Consider the following 19,370-nt stretch of genomic DNA (forward strand, 5'->3'; position numbering starts at 1 on the left):
GCTCGCTCGCTCGCTCCCTCCCTCCCTCGCAGCTCCGGCGGGTAACGGCTCTGGCCCCGCGCGCCCCGGCTGCCGGCGCCGCCGCCCCGCCTTTCCGGGCCCCGGGCCCGAGGCTCAGCGCCGGGTCGACCTCCGGCCCCGGGCGGGCAGACGGACCAGCGTGCGTGCGTCCGTGCGCTCCGAGCGAGCCCCGCGCCGAACCACCGCCGCCTCCCCGCCCCGCCACTACTACGCGCTCCCCTCCCCCCGCCGCGCCTCCCCCCGCCCCTTCCCCGCTTCCCCCGCGGCCTTCCGCGCAAGCCCGGCCCCCCGCGCGTGAGCCCATTGGCTGCCGCCGCCGCGCGCGGGTCAGGCCCCGCCGCGCCCGCCCCCATTGGCCGCCCCGGGGGAACGTCAGTCATATGCAAATAAGGGCAGGGCGGGGCGGGCTCCTGTTGGCCCCGAGCCGGCCGGGGGCGGGGCCGCGGTAAGAGGGTGGCAGGGAGGGCGCACTGCAGTAAAGGCACCGAGCCAGGGGGGCGGTTCGGGGCGCCGCGCTGCGGAGGTCCCGGGGTTGTGCGTGGTGCTGTTATGTGTCCAGTCTACGCGAGGAACACGCTCACGCGCGGCTCGGCCCGCCTCCCGCACACCCGCCTGGGCGCGCCTGGCCCCGCTGGGCAGACAAACTGCGCGTAGGGCTGGGTGAGGCATCCTGAGCCCTCACCTACTCACACTCACACTCTTCACAGACATACACAAGACACACTTTCGTGCCACACCCATTATCTCCTACACACCCCACGGGCACATATGCCCTCTGTCTTACACCCACACTGTCACACCTCACATACCTGCTCACACAGAAGTACAACCTCACATGCTCACGGTCCATCGCTCTCCACCCACCATCGTGCATTCACCCGTCCTGTACACATCACCCATCTCATCCATGCCCTGTCACACATGCCTCGCCAACCCGCATCCTCATCACACCCCCACCAGCCCACATGAATCATGCAAACAGACAACATGTCAAACAGGAGGAACTCAGCATAGCCCTGCTTGTCCACTACACACACTCCACACCCCTCCCACACAACCACACACTCCTCCGTCACACACACAGCCTTCCTAGCACTCACAAAGCGCCTCCTATCCCCAGTGCACACTCAGCTCTCACAGACACCATCATACCGACCCCACCCTCTATATAATCCTACCCTAATGGGCGCTACCTGCTTCAGTACGCAGGCCCATCAGGTATACAGAGCTCAGTGGCCACTGCCATCATTCAGCCACCCACCCTGACACTCATTGGCCACTCTGGACCCTCTATCTAGCAGCATAAGGCAGGGAACCACAGAGCACACCATGGATGGCCCCACCACATTACTCTGCCAGCCACCCACTAGCCCCCACCCCCCCAGAAAAAAAGGGCCAGGAAGAAAGGAAACTAACACTTACTGGGGCTGCTGTGTGCTGGGAGCTTGTATGTATTATCTGGTTCATTGAATCCTCACAGCCACCTAGGGAGGTATGCTTTATTACACCCATTGTTCAGGTGAGAAAATGAGCCTCAGAGATTGAATAAATTGTGGCAAGATCATGCAGTCTTGTACCAGCCCAGAGCTCCAACTCAAGTGCTGTTTCCATTACTCAAGGCTTAACCTCAGGGTGGACCCAGGGAGGGAACTCCAAACAGAGGCTGGGGAATATAGTTAGACAATGATACAGAGCCACGTGGACCACAGAAAGGTGAGGGGGCTCACACGAAGACACAGGCAAGGATGTGGAGCCCATCTGGCAGAGACCCAGAGGCCCTGGATCACCCAAGAGGGGCCCTGGGGCCATACCCAGTAAAGGCACAGGACTGGGGTCACACACTTGGGCACGTAAAGGTTGCACAGGCTCAGATGGACCAAGACTGGGCTCTTACACAGGTTGGATGGTCGACAGGAGCGGACGAGCCCTTTCCCCAACCTGCCTCATCCACTGACAGAGCTGAAGGAATGGAGAGGGGGCAAAAACTGGGTAACCTGAGCCCAAAAGGGAAGGGAAGGTCTGTAGCCCTCTGACCTCCAGAGACTGCAGGGCCAGACACTTGGCTGTGAGCCTGGAGGGGCAACCAGAGGGACTATTAGGTGACTGCCCCCTCCTTCCTATGCAGCCCCAGACTCAGACCCTCCATTACCTCACTGCCCCAGGGACTGCAATGTGAAGCACGAATTGAGGCTGAAATCAATGTGGCCCGCTATCTCCCCACCACTGCCCCCACCACTGCCCCCTCCTCTCCCCACCGGTGAGTGAGTCACCTACTGGCAAGTTAACCCCTTCTCTACTGCAATACAGTCCAAGGACAGAGCTCAGAGGAGCTCTGCCCCGCAGATCCCCCACTTCTGTTGGTTGAGAAAAAGAGCCAGGCATGGCACAGGAGGGAAAGAGGGCCCCACACATCTGGGCGGGGTGCACATCTGGTAGAAGACACAGTGCCCACGGAGGAGAGATGGGAAGAGGCCCCTTTCGGGGCAGGGTACAACCAAGTGGGGGCCTAGCCTGGCAGGGAGGGGCGGGAATCCGGGCGGGAAGGGCCCCCCTGCCCTGGGCGCTGGGCCAGCCCTATACTTAGCTTCTATTGTTCAGGGTGGAGGAACCCTGGGTGGGGGTGGATTAGGAGCAGAGGGGAGGGAGCAGGTCCTATCCCTAGACAGCTCCCTCTCTTTTGCCATCCCCAACCCTAACTGGGGTCTCCCTAGTTGGAAAAAGGTACTGAGCACGACTGTGATGGCAGCCACCCGCCCTGCACCAACCCCTAACCAACTCCACAGAAGGACTGCCCCTAAACAGCCCCCACGGTGCCACCACACCCAGGCCTAGGGAGAGGGAACCCAGACGAAGACATCAACAGCCACCCGGGCGGGCGGTACGGCTGAGGCCTGCCCAGAGGCCCGGGGCCAGCAGCCAGGGATGCTGACAGACTGAGGGACAGGCAGACGCGCACTCTAAACTCACGGGGCCCATTTATTGAGCCCGCTAGGCACCGCACCCCTGCCGGCCGCCTGCGGCTCCCCACCCTGCTCTCCAGGCCCGGGTCCCCGCCTCAGCTCACCACCCCGGTGTCCCCAGCTCCCCTCACCCGCTTTCCACATACACACCCACCCACCCACCCCGGGCGGCGTCGGCGACGGCCAGGGTTGCCTGGGGAACGAGCCCAGGATTGGGCTGGCGCGGCTCGGCAAGGATGGGGGGCTAAAAATAGCGCTAGGGTGAGTCAGTGTGAGTGGGGCTGGGGTGGGCAGGGGGACCAGAAGGAAAAGAGAGACTGGGGAGAGTGTGTGGGGGATGGTCCCCAGGGATTGGGAGATGGGTGGGATGCGGGAGTGGGGGATTGAGAGACGTGGGTTTGGGGAAGGGAAGGTGCGGGGGCGGGAAAGGGGTGTACAGGCGCTGGGGCTGGGAGGGTTGGTCGGCGCGGGCCGAGGGAGGCGCCAAGGCCCGAGCAGAGGAGGGGGCGCCGCCCTGCGTTCCCTCCCCTCCCCGCGCTCACGAGATTTTCCACTCGCCGGCTGGCCCCCAGCCAACCCCCGGCAGGCCCCACAAAGCTGCTTTGTGCAGGGAGGGCGGGCGGGTGCCCGGCCGGCCTGACACCCACGCGGGCCGCGGCGGGGCGCCGGCCAGCTGGCACCCGAGCTGTCTGCGGTGGGAGGGAGGGTCCCCCACCCAGCTCGAGGACGCGGCCGCGTAGGGGTTAATCGCTCAGGGGCGGAGAAGCAGGTCTCGGCCAATCAGCGGTCAACGGGCGAGACGGCAGCCAATGGGAAGGACGGAGGCCCGACACAGGACGCCTGCACCCAGGGGCGCGCGGGAACCCACACCCTTGGGTGCCAGCGGGGGCTGGGCGCGGCCCTCGCTGGGTGCCAGTCCGCTTCTACACAGCCCCCGAAGCACCCGGTTTCCCTGAATACTTCGCAAGAAACAGGCTCATAGGGGGGTTAGCATCTTGCAGCCGCGAGGTGGCACGGCCGGGATTTGAACCCAAATCTATCTGGCTTCACAATCAGCTTTTCCGCCTAAATAGGCGGACGGGAGTTCCCTGCCCGGGCCCTCGTGGGGAGCGGGAACAGGGGATAGGGTGGGGGTGGAGGAGGCGGCGCGGCGGGCTAGGGTCCAGCCGCCTGCGGTGCAGCCGCTGCCGCCGGTGGTAATGGGAGCCAGACGCCGTCGCCGCCGCTAATGCGCCTCCCTCTCGGCCACTAATGGAGCCATTAATACCCGGGCGCCGGGGGCTCCGGGACGTACCCCCCAACCCCCTCTACCGCGCATGCGCGCGCCTGCTGTCCCGCCGCCGCCTGCCGCCAGGAGGCAGCCTGAGGCCTCGCAGCTCCTGGTGCTGGGGGCTGCTAAGCTGGGGGAGCTGGGGTCTCTTCTACAAAGTCACCAAGACTCCTGCAACTTCACAAGCTCTTCCTCCTCTCCTCCTCTTCCCCAAGCCATCTTCTTCCCAACTCCTGCCTTTCCAGGGCGGTCGCCAGGGCTCTCTGACACCTAGATCCAACATTTTCCCTCCCCTGCTCTAAATGCCTTCTTGGTTCTTTACTGGCCCGCCTAGAGCCCCAGCTTCTCAGCCTGGCATTCAGGCTGGGCCTGTCGTCCACGGCACCCTTCTGCTAAGCCTGGACTCTGGTGTCAGCTCCAGCCTCAACTAGCCACTCGGAGTTCATGCACGTTCACTCCTCCTGGTCTTTGCTCATGCAGCTGTTTCAGGTGGAATTGCCTTTTCCTTTCTGACTACTCTGAAATCTACTCATTCCTCATACTTCAGCTCAAATGTCACCTCCAATGAGAAACCTACCTGATCCTCCCTTATCAGCCCCCATGAACCACTGAGTTGTCCCTGCCCCCTGGCTTCCCCAGACTCAGTACCTCTCTGGGCTCATCCTTGCCTGTGCCTGCATCCACATCTGCCTTCCTCACCCACTTGCCCCAGGACTGCTCAGCCCTGGGCCTGGCAGAGGGATGGGGAGGGAGCTGGCTCCTGCTGGTGGAGATAGGGTTCACTGTTTGAGACAAAATGGAAATTATGGTGGGCACTACCTGGATCTGGGGAGTCAGGAGACCCAGGGTTAACCCCTTTGGCCCCTCTTTTTCCCCACCTGCCCAGGCATAGTTGGTAGGTACTGCCTGGTCTCTGAGGCCTTACACATTGGAATGCACTATATCTGGGACTCGTTTCAATGAAGCTGGCATCAAATGAAAGGCAAGGGGTAACGGGGGAGATAGGATGACCTGGGTCATGCCCTCTGGCAGGTGGGTGGGCACAGAAGCTTCTTTCCTGCTGCCCCCTACAGCCGGATCTCCTAGCTTGGTCCACACAGCCCCCGCTTTCCTGCCTGTCTTGGGAACAGGTGCTTGGATGGTGGATGGGTCTGCAGGATGGATGTCAGCACATCTCAGCAGATTTCAGGGACAGTAGTAGGCAGTTAATTTGTCAAAGAGCATGGGGGGCTCCCTGGCCTGGACAACCTCCCAACACTCCCCAAGAAGGAAGTAGGAGACCTGGTGCTTGGCAACTGTTCACTGTCTTAAAAGAACAGAACACCTGATATGCACAGGGTGGGGCTGGGAGGCTGGCATGGGGGCAGCAAGTCCATCTAAAGAGTGGGAGTAGGAGGGCCAAAGAGAGGCCAAGGCTGGCCCAGAGACACAGGATGCCAAGAATGGCAGCCACAACAGAAAGAGGGTGGGCTGAAAGCTCAGACAAGGACTGAAGTCCAGAGAGGGACAAACCCAGGAAGACATAGGGAGCCCCCAGACTCAAAGAAGAGTCAGACAGACAGAAGTCCAAAGAGAGACACACGTATAGACCTAGAAATAAGAGACCAGAGAGAGATATAGGAAGCCAAGGATAAGACAGACAGACGAGCCAGACCGCCAGACAGAGGCCCAGGAGAAGGAGCAACGCCTATCAACAAGGGGAAGCCAGGCAGGAAGCTGGGAGCTGGGAGGGAGGCCATACCAGGAATGGGGCTGAGACATCTGGCCTCCTGGACTGGGGCTGCAGGCCCTGGGGCGGGATCTTCTCCTGGGGAGCAGGCGGGAAGATTCAGAGGGAGGTGGCAACGGCAGCTGGCTGGCCATGCCATGCGCAGAATGTGGAGAATGCCAGCCGCCTGCCCCAGCAAGTCCCCCAGCGGAAGCAAATGCCTGGCTGGGGGCAGGAGCAGGCAGGCTGCCCTGGGCCACCCCCTCACACCTGCTGCCCTCTGATGGAGGGTCAGGCCCTGGCACGGGCCAGCAGAAGGGACCAAGCCTGCAACCTCACTATACCACTGAACACGGTCTGCTCTATCTGGGCCCCGTGGGGAGAAGGCTCCAAGCTGCCTACCTCCCAAGGGCTTAGGGAGGCCTCTGGGAGAAGAATGAAAGGGCCGGCTGTTCAGGAACCTGAAGGCAGCCTGGATACCTCAGCATGGGTGTTGTTAGGGAGGCTCTCCTCAGAACTGCCAGGATAGGCACTGGACAAGTTATGACAACCAGGTGGCCCCCAGCAAGGGGCCTCCCTTCTCTGATCCTCAGTCTACCCCTGGACAACAGGCCTGGCAATCTGCTTCACAGCATCAGGCGGAGCTGATGAAACGGCCCCAAGCCCGGGGTTAGGCACACAGTCTTCGCTCAGTAGAGTAGGTATTATTGTTATCATTGTTATTATTGAGAGTGCTTAAGGGCCTGGGATCTGGAGCCAGACAGTCTGAGTTCAAATCTCGGCTCTCGACAGCTGGGTGCGGTGACTCATGCCTGTAATCCCAGCACTTTGGGAGGCCAAGGTAAGAGGATCACCTGAGGTCAGGAGTTGAAGACCAGCCTGGCCAACATGGTGAAACCTCAGCTCTACTAAAAATACAAAAATTAGCTGGGCATGGTGGCGCACTCCTGTAATCCCAGCTATTCGGGAGGCTGAGGTGGGAGAATCACTTGAACCCAGGAGGTGGAGGTTGCAATGAGCCAGGATTTTGCTACTGCACTGCAGCCTGGGCGACAGAGCCAGACTCTGTCTCAGAATCCTGGCTCTCTCTCTTCCTAGCTGGGGGACCCTGGGCAAGTCACTTAGCCTCTCAGGCTATGGTTTCCTCCTCTGTCCAATGGAACTAATAATCATGGTACCAGCCTGGGGCATTGTGAGGATTCAGGGAGTAAAGGCTCAGCAGGACTCATTGAAGTGTGCCAGGCACGTGCATCACCAGTGCTGCTCGGTGAGTTATTATTACTGCCACTTTTGGTAGTGAGAGTCCCACAGTCCAGAGGTTGGAAGATGACTCAAGGCTCTCATCCTGCCCCTCACTGGCTGGCTGGCCTCAATCAAGACTCTCCATTTGTCAGGCCTCACTTTTCCTCATCTGGAAAATGGTAGCAAGAGCCCTGCTGGGCCTACTCTGGTAAGCCTCAGCATCCCCTGCACCAGAGCCATTCCTCCCCACACAGCAGGAGTGGCCACATGAGACAATGCTGTAGGGGCCATGTTGGGGGTTGTGGGCATATGGAGGGGTGAAGGGTAGGGGAGTGGTTAGAGACCCTCTGATTTAGTTTCTTCATTGCCTAAGGACAGAAATCCCTGCTGTGAAATTTTGCTGGTATCACCTATAACAACAAATGTAAAAAATGTTGGCGTCAGGGTGAAACACACAGCTCACAGCCTCAGTTCTGTATATGAGCATGAAGGGCAGGCATAGCCCGTGTCCCTGTGCTCTGTCCCTAGGGACTGGCCTGGGCTGGAGCCCCAAAAGGGCAGGGCCAGGCCAGTGCTCCTTCCTAAAAGGGCTCCTGCCCCAGCCCAAGCCACAGCGGCTCCTACCCACATCCACACCCAGCCTCCTTCCTCCCTGGTCTCCCTGCTTCTGGCCTCAGAGACTCAAACACACCCTCTATGGTGCAGCAGTGGTTGAATCTGCTCAAAACCTTCCATGGCTCCCTAGTACCCTCAGGATGCAGTTCATAATGATCTTACTTAAGAGTCCTCTCTCATCTGACCCTTGCTCACCAATCCAGCCACACATCCCCAACACTCACCCGCCATCTAGAGCCTTTGACTTTGCAGATTCAACATCTTACAGATATCTGCTTTTGCCTTAAGGCCTTTGCACAAACTCTTTCCTCTGCCTGAAGATCCTTCCTGCCTACACTGCCGAGCTCACATCTGCACACCCTTCAGGTTTCAGTTCATAGGTATCTGGCCCTTCTTCCAAGAAGCAGAGCCATGACTTCTCAGGCTGGACAGGCATCTTCTCTGGGCTCCCACAGCCTCCTGGCTTCCTCTACCCCATCCCTGACCACCCCAGACTGTTACTGTCTAGGGAGGGGTCTGTCTTTTCCAGAGGCTGTGAGCCCTGTGTAAGTAGGGCTGTGTCCTCAGCACCATCCAGTACAAGACCAGGCACAGCACAGGGCCAGGCCCTGAATCAACAGTAGATTAATAAATAAATAAAAATAAATAAGGCCGGGTGCAGTGGCTCACACCTGTAATCCCAGCATTTTGGGAGGCCAAGACAGGAAGATTGCTTGAGCCCAGGAATTCGAGACCAACCTGGGCAATATAGCGAGACCCCATCTCTATAAAGATAAAAAAATCCATACATAAATAAACAAATAAGAAAGAAATGCTAGGAAGGAGCTTCTGACAGGTCTGTCACCCTCTCTGTGTTGCTCCTACAAGGCCCAGCCTGGCCTAGGTCCGTGGCTGTCCAGCACCATCTCAGAAATGCCACTCTCCCACCCCCAGCCTCAGCTCTCCAGCCACCCTGGCCTTCCCTCTCCCCCTCCTAGGCTGTGCTCCTTCCGGCCTCAGGGCTGTCCCATCGCCCTCCTCCCAGGAGGCTCTTCCGCCCCACGGTTGCAGGTTCCCACTCATCCTTCAACTCCTAGCTTACACGCCCTGTCCTCAGGGCAGCCAGGCTAGATTCACACCTGGAGGAGTGCCCAGCACACCCCTGCTGCCTTCCATGGCCGTGCCTGTCATGTTTACTGGACACAGTGGTAAAGATGAGGGCTCCAGTCCTGGTCCTGCCACCTCCTGGGAAGGACCTGTTAGAGCCTCCATCTGCCCATCTGTAATCCAGCACTATGACCATGTGGTCACGGGCCAGCCTGCCTGGGTTTGGGGGCTGCTCCAGGATTTACTAGCCATGTAACCCTGGGCAAATTATGACCCTGGCCTTAGTCTCCTCTAAAGAAGCATAATCATAGCACTTTCCCATTAGGGTGGTTGTGAAGATAAAATGAGCTAATATTTGAAAAGGGTCTTTAGAACAGGGGGTACGTGGTAAGCGCTCTATGAGGTGGATGTGAAAATTTGGCAAGCTCACCTACATGCAGTGCTTACCATGGCAATGCCCTCGCCCAGTCCCCCAAGACATGGAAGCTGTTGCCACAATTATCATTCTCTTATCCCATCAGCTCCATGGAGACCTGACTCAGTCTGCACTCAATAAAGGTTTGCTGACTGATAGACCTCTTGAGACCACATTCACTGACAGGAGACCTCTGGAAACGGTGCCTTGAGCCTTAAAAGTCCAATGCCTTTCCTGACATGTGAATTCCAACTGCAATATCTGTGCAGAGAGGAGGCCAGCCTCCCCTTGAAGCCCTCCCAAGGTGAGGAGCTCACCTCTCAAGAGTTCGGCTTGCAAGAGGCCCTCTACGAGGTGAGCCTGGCGCAGCCCATCCACTTCCACCTCTTACCTGTTCCAGGCCGGCCCATGATGACTTCCTTCTTGGGGGCAGGGTGGCTGGTATAGCTGCTGGGCACCAAAACGGGCAACAGGGCAGCAGGTGAGGGGTGGAAGGCCACAGGCTGAAAGGGTGAAGAAGCCAGGCCAAAGGTGGGCATCGGCTGGGCCACGGCAGTTGGTGCAGCTGGAGGCACGGTGATGGGCACGGGGGCTGGCAGAGGTGGGGGCAGGCCAGGCTTCCCACTGGCCACCCCAGGGGGCACTGGGGTCTCACGGCAGCCCCGCCCAGGTCCCCCAGCCCGCACCTCACCAGCAGTGCCCACCTCCCCAGGGAATTTGGAGGGCAGTGGCACATCAGGATTGCGGACAATAACAGGTGAGTCCCGCTGCACGGCAGGCACCCTGCGCACAGAGGGCCCTGGATCCGAGGTCAGGCCGGCAGGTGGGGGCAACAGCAGCAATGGTGAGGGCTGGCGGGAGCGAGAGAAGGGCACAGCAGGGGACACAGCCCGGAAGCCAGCAGGCGTGGAGGGTGTAGGTGTGTGGGACACTGAGTCCACACCAGAGTCTAAGCTGTCACTCTTGGGAAAGTCTGGGGCGGCTCCTCCACCCCCTGCGCCAGGGGCCCCCAAGGCCCCTGGGTGCGGCAACAGCTCTGTCTTCCGTCGCCCAGGGCTGATGGGCACGGTGAAGGTCAGGTTGGTCTGGAAGGTGGGTAGGATTCCAGAGGAGTGGCGCTCTCGGGGGGCAGGTGGCGGTGGATGGGGGCCCAGGTCTGGTGGCGTCAGCACACCTGCCTTAGGGGTGCTGGCACTCAGGTGGCGACTGCGGACTGCAGTGCGCTGGATGACTGGCGAGGCATTGATGGGGCTGAAGTTGGCAGGGCGGAAGCCGAAGAGTGGCGAGGGTGAGGGTGACGGGGCTGGCGAGAAGGGCGATTGAGTGGAGACAGGTGAGAAGGAGGGTGTGCCTGATCGCGAGCTGCCCAGCGACACCAGCATCACGGCCGCCTCACACTCGTCGAACTCAAAGCGTGACAAGTCAGCAGGGGCCACCAGGCGTGGCCGTGAGTCTCCACGAGCCGCCACACTGCTGGCCTCACTGTCCCTCGACGTCTCATCACCCCAGTCAAACTCCGTGCTGCCCTCACGGGCTGCCACGGCTGCGGGCCGGCCCGCCCCCCCAGGCCCACTGTCTGCCAGGCCCTCCATCTCTTTGGTTCGCATGGACAGGTGGCGTGAGCAGTAGCCTCGCCGCTGTGACTCCTTCATGCAGCCATCTCGCGAGCACAGCCGGCGCCACTGCTTGCCGTTGAACTTCTTTCGTATTCCGCTGGGTGTGCAGACCACATCGCCCTTCTTGTACTTCTGTTGGGCGGCTGTCAGTGGTGTGCGGGCCCGGGCTGCCGGTGCTGTCCCCTTTTCCAGGGAGGCCACGCTGCTGCTGCGGCTGCCGCCCTGGCTCCCCTCCTGGCAGGGTGAGGGCTGCTCGCCAGGGCGGCCAGGGCCCACAAAGGCTGGAGACTTGGGTGGCGGCGACAGGAGCTGGGGTGGGGGCAGTGGGAGCAGGGCTGGGGTACCCAGGGCTGGGGGGTGCTTCTCCTCGCCCTCCTCACAGTGAGTACCCAGGTTGCCACCAAAGCTGATCTTAGAGACCTCAGCGTCCTCAGGCTGTTTGGGGTCCAGGGCAGCGGGGCAGGGTGGCAGGGTGGCCCCAGGCTCTGCCTGCTCTTCCTCAGGGCCTGTAGGGGGCTTCCTCAGCATGGTCTCAGGTTCCCAGGGAGGGCGCAGCAGGCGTAGGCTGGAGCGGGCTACCCACACGGCCTCCTCTGGCTCACGGTGCAGTGGCTGTGGGGGCTGCGGGAGGCTGCCTGGTGGGCCTGGCTGGGAGCTGGGGCCAGGGCTGAGACGGACCTTGTAGGCAGCTGGCTTGGTGGCCACCTCTACCACCACGCCTTCCCGGTAGGCAGCCACGCCGGGCTCCACACAGGTACACACAGCTGTGCCCACCACCAGGGCACCTGGTGGGGGTGTGGCATCCAAAACTACATCCACACCAGCGCCTGGCACCCCCTCATAGAAAGTCAGGGCTCGGTCACCAGGGAACTGCACGCCCAGGTCTTGGCTTCGGCGCACCTGGCGCACCACAGCCGGCAGGAAGAGGCCGTCACCACGCCGAGCCAGCACCCGCTGGGACCGCAGCTGCCGCAGGTCATAGCTGCCACTGGTGCTGCCAGGGGGCCAGGGGCCTGGACCACAAGCCTCAGCTGGCTCATCCTCCAGGTCCGCTGAGTGCTCGCTGGCTGTGTCAGTGGAGGAGGAACGAGTGGAGGTGGGTGGCCGTGGAGGCACCCCCAGGCCACTGGCCTCCTCAGGGGTCCGCACCCGCTCTTCCGAGGCCCCAGCCACCCCACTGCTGCCAGCTCCGTGCTCCTCTACATATTTCTTCTTGGGCGCTCGAGACTTGAACGTGGCTGTCTTGCGGCTGAGTGAGGGCTCCCAGCGGCCTGCCTCCCCATCCCCTTTGGGGTCCTCTGCTGGGCCTGGAGCCGGGTCGCCAGGGTGCAGCTCCAGTGGAGGACCTTCAGCCCCAGGGCCCCGCTCAGCCTCCTCCTCCTCTCCTTCCTCAGCCTCTTCGGGCCCGGGCTGCGGTTGCGGCTGCTGTGCCTCGTCGTCCTCCTCCTCTGGCTTGTCACCCTCCCCAGCCCCTCGCCGCCTCAGAGCCTTGGCCCTGGTGGCTGGGGGGGACTTGCTGCCACTGCCAGGACCTGAAAGGCCAGTGCATGCCTTCTTCATTGGCTTCATTTTTGTCCACCTGCAGGGTGGGAGAGCACACGGGGATTACGCAGAGCAACTCAGGAACCCCCCCAGAGCCAGTGTACCCTAAGATTTCCCACTTGCTGAGTCTACTGTCTCCATCCCACCATCCCCAAGGCCTCCTCTCTGGCTGCCCTCAACTCATGTGATACCCCAGTCAGCACCAGGCACAGGTGAGCACCTGAGTCCCCTGAGTATACACACGCTGGCTCCTTGGAGAACATTCACAGACACCTGCTGGCTCTGCAGAGGACACAGAGCACATGCTTTGAACGCCCCAAGGGGACATCAAAAGCACTAATGGTTCACACCTATGGAGCACTCCCTGTGTCCTGAACTCCATGCTAAGCTTGCCTTTATTAACCCGTTTCATCCTCACAACAGCCCTAAAAGCAGGTGCTACTATCGGCCTCATTTCACACCTGAGGAAACCGAGCCACAAAAAGATAAGGCAACTTGTCCAAGATCATCCAGGTGGGAAACAGCAGCGCTAGGGTCTGAACCCAGGCTCTCTGGCTCCAGAGTCCGTGCTCCTGACCATTTCAGTGTGCTGCCTGTCACATGATCCAGAGGGCACATTTACTCGCACTGTCACCATGCAGAGAGTACATGCACTCAGACACACACACACATGCACAAGCACCAAGTCACAAAAAGGGTGGTGACTGAGCTGTGATATGAGCCTCTCTCCACCCCCCCACCCTCCCTCCGCCCCTCTGGGCAGCCTGGCATGGCCAGGCATTGTGGGAAGAAGTGGGCAGCTGAGAGTCCCAAGGGACGGCTGCCCACTCTGCTCTGCACCCCAGGGCTGCCAGGTACAGCCATCTCCCCAGATCCTGGCAGGGAGCAGGCAGGGGCATGTCTGGGGCAAGAGCTCATACCCAGCACTGCCACGGGGCCGTGCATGAGCACACGCACGCGCACAAACACACACACACGCACACACACGCACAGAAGCACGCACACGTCATCACACAGTGGGACACAGAGCTACACCCCAGGGTTTCTCTGTCCCACTGGATGGGAGCCTGCTCCTCCCCCCACAGCACCCAGCGTGATACCCGCAAGCCCAGCCCCCCTCTTCTTGCCTGCATGCATCTCCGCCCTGGCTGGGCTGGCTCTGGCAGGGTGGCTGAGTCGGCTAGCCCCCTACAGGCCCCCAAATATGCCCTCCAACTCCAAGTGGGGATAGGTGGGATAAGGTCAAAGAAAGCAGGACAAGCCCAACAGGCCAACCTCACCCACTTCCTGAACAGTCATTACTGCCCGCCCCCTTTCAAGCTGCCCTGAGAAAAGAAAAGGGGAAAAAACTTTACTCTGAAGTGACTAAGAGAACCTGAGAGGCCAAAACAGAGGCCTCTAGGAGGGTTGGGGGGCCCAGAACCATAAGCCAAACACAGTGAGAGGCAACCCCTACTCAGTCTTCCGGCTACTGGGGGACACTTGACCTCATGCTCTCTCACTAGGGGCCTGCTCCTCCTGTGGACCCTGGAGTCCCAGGCCTGCCCTTTCTTGGGCCAATCCTGGGGTCCTCACAGGCAGAGCCTGGAGGGTGCCCCGGGGCTGGCACCCAAATGCCCAGAAGTTGGGCAGCCATCACCACCTAATACCCACTGACCCACACTAGACTACAATATGTTGGGGACTGAGATCTGGCTCCAGTTTTTTCTAAACACAAACCTTTGCATACACCACCCAGGGCCTACAATCATGCCGCCTGGCCCCCCTAGACCTTGCTGCCTGGCCCAGCCTCTCTTCACCCCAGAGCTGCTTTCTTTCCCCTAGGGCCTACTCTCTTCCTGTCCACCCTGTCTGAATAACTCCCACCCAAGCCCCGGGGGCCCTCACCTTCCTCAGATCTGAGTAGTAACTCCCGGAGCCCAGGCCAGCCCAGACCCTGGCTCTTTGGGGTCTCATACCCTCTGTTCCCATTAGCCCTCCTGGCACCAGCTTCTCTGACACTCTCTCTCCCATCCTGTCACTACCTCTATTTCTACCTCTCTGTTAAAATGCCCTAGGCCCCCTCCTGTCACCCCCTCCTTGTCACCCCCATTTATCTCTGTCACCTATTCCTCCCAGTCACTCTCCTGTCAGCCATCTCTGGACCTGTCACCTTCTCTCCCCATCACCTCTCCTTGTCACACTCTCCAACTCTGTCCCCTCCCTCTCCCTGTCACCCTGATCTAGTCCTGTCACCCCTCCATTCCTGTTACCCTTCTTTGCCCACCACCCCCTCCCCCAGTTACCCTTTTTCTGTCAAACCCCCACCACTTCCTCCACTCCCTCCTCCCTTCCCACCATTCCGCCCACCCCTTTCCCCCTGTACCCCCTCCCCGTCCCTGCCACCTGTCCCTTCTCGGCCCCCAGCCCCCCGGACCCCCCTTTCCTGTGTCAGCCCTGGCCCCGCCCCTCACCTTGGGCTCGGCAGGGTTTCGGGGCGGGGGGCCGTGGCCCCGGCTCGGTCCGGTCCGGTCCCTCCCCGCCCCCCCTCCGGCTCTCCCTCTCGATTCTCCCTTTTTTTTTTACTCCAACACACAAAATGGTGAATGGACCTGCAACAGCTGGAGCAGCCAGCCAATCAGCGATCACAACCCCGCTGACCGGCGCCAGCCTAGACCAATAGATATCCGCAGACTGGTCGGCTCCGCCTCTCGACGACGAGCGACGCTCGCGACGACCAATTGGGCCCATCGGGCAGCGCTAGGGGGCGGGGCCAAAGTCCAAGACCGGCCTCCCTCCGGGACCGACACCATCCTGAGCCTACGACTGCCGGATCTGCCTAGGGCCCTACCCTACAACAAGTGAAAGACACCAGCCGTGTCCAATTGCAGGCCGTCTTAGTTCCAAATGACAAATACAGTACCCAGTCGCCATGCAGCCTAGGCCGGAACCCAGCCTCTGTGAGGGACAGTAGCCAATGAAATGAAACGAGGAGGGGCTAAGGGACACGTTGTCCAATGAGCGGAGGTAGAAGGCGTGGCCCGAACGTTTGTTGACTGGCTAGTCGCAATTCCTGCTGGGAATCGTAGTCTTCTCACGTCTTCGGCCCATAGCCGACAGTACAAGGCAGACTACAACTCCCATGTAACAGAGTGCCTGGAGCACTAAAGAACCCCGGCGAGGAGAAAAAGTCGAAAAGGGCAGTTCGTCGTGAGTCTCACTGGACGCCAGGAGTATCTTAGACCCAGGGCCCCGACTCACCCGTATTCCTGGCTCTGGCGTCGCCGGTGGCTCCTCTCAGTGGCAGCGGTAGCGGCACGAGGGGGAGGTGCAAGGAGCAGCCAACCGCCACCCGTGAGCCCCGCAGCCAATCAGCAGCGGCCGGGGCGGTGCAATGACCTCACCGGTTCTACTCTCTTACCCCTCCCCCACGTGGTTGTTGCTGCCGGTAGTCGGAGTAGGGAAGTTTTGGTTGGGGGAGGGGAGGAGAACCAGTGATGTCACCTTTCCCCTTCTTGATTGGCTGCCGGGTGGCAGGGACTACGACCAATTGACGGTCTTGGAAAGTCTGGCGCGGCCCCGCGGAAAGCCCTGTTGCCACCGGGCGGGGAGAGAACGCGCGCTTGTGGGGTGTCGCGCGCTGCAGTATGGGCAACGCGCGCGGCCTGGGGCCCGGGGGACAGGTCACCTCCTCCAAGAGTTTGACATTTAGGACAGCGCAATTTGACAGCCCACTAGGCTTTGGGGCAGGGGACCGAGATGAGGAAATGCAGCGCTTCTTGGGGCTTCGCACTGCATTACGTGGAGAGCTACACTTTGTGGGTGTACGCCCCTGGCGGAGGCAGATTTTTAAAGATCCCAGGGGTAGGGGATTATCACACTGGAGTGGAGGAGGACAGGGAGATGCCCTGTTTGTAGTAGATGCCTGCTGTCCAGATACGGGTTTACAACCAGGTGTGAACCTGTCTGCAATGCATCTATGCCCTCCACTTTGTATTCACCCTGGTCCGAGGCTAATGGGAAGCAATATGGGTATGCTGGCCGCAGGGAGGCTTTCTTTTGCCTGTGACAGGTTCAAATTCCACACTGGAATTCACACGACTTGTGAGGAAACTGCCTCCAGTCTATTGCAAGTCATCCTGTCCATGAAACACTCAAACTACGTGTGAAAGAATGTGCTAGGGCATAGAGCTGGTTCATAGCATAGAAGAAATATTAGTTGTCCAATGGGATTCATGGAATATGAAGGATATTCACATCTATGAGAAAGTCCCACTGTTCACAAATTATTTGTCTTGAGATTGGGGGAAATTCACTGTCCACAAGGAGTTCAGACTTGGAAGGAATCTTATAACCTACACTGTTATATTTTTATTATTGTTTTTTTTTCCCCGAGACAGAGTCTTGCTCTGTCGCCCAGACTTGAGTGCAATGTTGCAACCTCAGCTCACTGCAACCTCTGCCTCCTGGGTTCAAGTGTTTCTCCTGTCTAAGCCTCCTGAGTAGCTGGGATTACAGGCACACAACACCACACCCGGCTAATTTTTGTATTTTTAGTAGACACGGGGTTTCACCGTGTTAGTCAGGATGGTCTTGAACTCTTGACCTCGTGATCCGCCCACCTTGGCCTCCCAAAGTACTGGGATTACAGGCGTGAGCCACCGTGCCCAGCCCTGTTATATTATTTATACAATCTTAAACTATCATACTACTAGTACTACTGTAATATAATTTTATTTATTTATTTATTTATTTATTTGAGACGGAGTCTCGCTCTGTCGCCCAGGCCAGAGTGCAGTGGCGCGATCTCGGCTCACTGCACACTCCGTCTCCCGGGTTCACGCCTCAGCCTCCTGAGTAGCTGGGACTACGGGTGCCCGCCACTGCACCCGGCTAATTTTTTGTATTTTTAGTAGAGACAGGGTTTCACTGTGTTAGCCAGGATGGTCTCGATCTCCTGACCTCGTGATCTGCACGCCTCGGCCTCCCAGAGTGCTGGGATTACAGGCATGAGCCACCGCGCCCGGCCTATTTATTTATTTTTAATTAAATTTATTTATTTTTTGAGACGGAGTCTTGCTTTGTCACCCAGGCTGGAGTGCAGTGGCGCGATCTCGGCTCACTGCAACCTGTGCCTCGTGGGTTCAAGCGATTTTCCTGCCTTAGCTTCCTGAGTAGCTGGGATTACAGGCGCATGCAACCACTCCTGGTTAATTTTTGTATTTGTAGTAGAGACGGGGTTTCACCATTTTGGTCAGGCTGGTCTCGAACTCCTGACCTCATGACCCGCCCACCTCGGCCTCCCAAAGTGCTGGGATTACAGGCATGAGCCACTGCACCTGGCCTAATTTTATTTATTTTTATTTTATTATTATTTTTTTTTCAGACAGGGTCTTACTCTGTCGCCCAGACTGGAGTGCAGTGGCAGCATCATAGCTCACTGCAACCTTGAATGCCTGGGCTCAAGCGATCCTCCTGCCTCAGCCTCCTGAGTAGCTGGGACCACAGGCATGTACCACCATGCCCTGCTATTTTTTTTTTTTTTGTAGAGATGGAGTCTCACTATGTTGTCCAGGCTGGTCTCCAATTTCTAGCCTCAAGCCATCCTTCCATCTTGGCCTCCCAAAGTGCTGGGATTATAAGCATAAGCCACTGCATCTAGCCTTTAATGTAATCCTAAAAGACAATTCATCCTTCCATATTGGGTGGACCTGGAGTTGAGGGAAGTTTGACAAAGCAGTTTATATTGTGCACATTGGGTAGATGCTGAATCTGGGGGAAATTTACACTCAAGAGAGTGCACACTGCCTTTGTAGGTAGCCCCATGGGGAGTGGTTCATGGTATCACAAAAGGGGTTCACAGCAGCCACAGAAAGTTCTCCATGCATGGAGATGTGCCCTGTCTGTGTTAACTTTGTCATCAATAACGAAAGAGATTACACTGTCTGTGGGGAGGCTCATAAGGGACAGAGGTTCACATTGCCCGTGGGAGCTTACATTATGTTTGGGGGAGATTTTTATTGATTAGGGTAGGATTTCGTGTTCCACAGTCCGTTTGCATCAGGAGTGAGGGAGAATTAGACTTTTAGCAGAGAGGTGTGTACTCTGCATGAGGGAACTCACTTGGCCTAGGGAGCCTGCTGCAGTGAAAGGAGGTCTCGACTGTCAGTTTAGGATGTTCTCTGGCTGTAGTAAATTTATAATGTCCATGTAGGGATCCCCCCTGCTTACAAGAGTTATACCATGTTGGGATGCTGAGAAGGCAGATCACTTGAGGTCAGGAGTTCAAGACCAGCCTGGCCAACATGGTGAAACCCCATCTCTACTAAAAATACAAAAATTCGGCTGGGTGTGATGGCTCATGCCTGTACTCCCAGCACTTTGGGAGGCCAAGGCGGGTGGATCACCTGAGATCAGGAGTTTGAGACCAGCCTGGCCAATATGGTAAAACCCTGTCTCTACTAAAAATACCACAAAAATTAGCCAGGCATGGTGATGGATGCCTGTAATCCCAACTACTCGGGAGGCAGAGGCAAGAGAATCGCTTGAGCCCAGGAGACAGAGGTGGCAGTGAGCTGAGATTGCGCCATTGCACTCCAGCCTGAGCAACAGAACAAGACTGTGTCTCCAAAAAATAAAAATACGGGCTAGGTGCGGTGGCTCATGCCTGTACTCCCAGCGTTTTGGGAGGCCAAGGCGGGCAGATCACAAGGTCAGGAGATCGAGACCATCCTGGCTAACACGGTGAAACCCCGTCTCTATTAAAAATACAAAGAAATTAGCCAGGTGTGGTGGCACGCGCCTGTAGTGGGCAACAGAGTGAGACTCCATCTCAAAAAAAAGAAGAAATGGGCCGGGCGCGGTGGCTCACGCTTGTAATCCCAGCACTTTGGGAGGCCGAGGCGGGCGGATCACG

At 58.7% G+C, this 19,370-nt stretch overlaps 2 protein-coding genes across 8 annotated transcripts in view; both read right to left on the minus strand.

Annotated features, from left to right (window-relative positions):
* CIC (capicua transcriptional repressor) overlaps positions 1-15,788 on the minus strand; it is a 32,109-nt gene extending 16,321 nt beyond the window's left edge. For 3 of the 7 annotated variants that reach the window (XM_058426529.1, XM_058426530.1, XM_032172737.2), the window contains exons 1-2: positions 14,929-15,058; positions 9,709-12,512 (exon numbers count right to left, since the gene is read on the minus strand). In XM_058426529.1, coding sequence (XP_058282512.1) covers positions 9,709-12,502 — 2,794 coding nt within the window. In that variant the 5' untranslated portion in view covers positions 12,503-12,512; positions 14,929-15,058. Of the gene's footprint in view, positions 1-9,708; positions 12,513-12,936; positions 13,072-14,928; positions 15,059-15,715 lie in introns of those variants that run through there. The other 4 variants (XM_058426527.1, XM_058426531.1, XM_032172738.2 and 1 more) reach the window with 3 other exon arrangements.
* The window catches only part of LOC116480610 (carcinoembryonic antigen-related cell adhesion molecule 1-like), a 1,172,951-nt gene that overhangs the window by 691,796 nt on the left and 461,785 nt on the right, over positions 1-19,370 (minus strand).

Source organism: Hylobates moloch, unplaced genomic scaffold, assembly GCF_009828535.3.
Source record: "Hylobates moloch isolate HMO894 unplaced genomic scaffold, HMol_V3 SCAFFOLD_13, whole genome shotgun sequence".
Taxonomy (NCBI): domain Eukaryota; kingdom Metazoa; phylum Chordata; class Mammalia; order Primates; family Hylobatidae; genus Hylobates; species Hylobates moloch.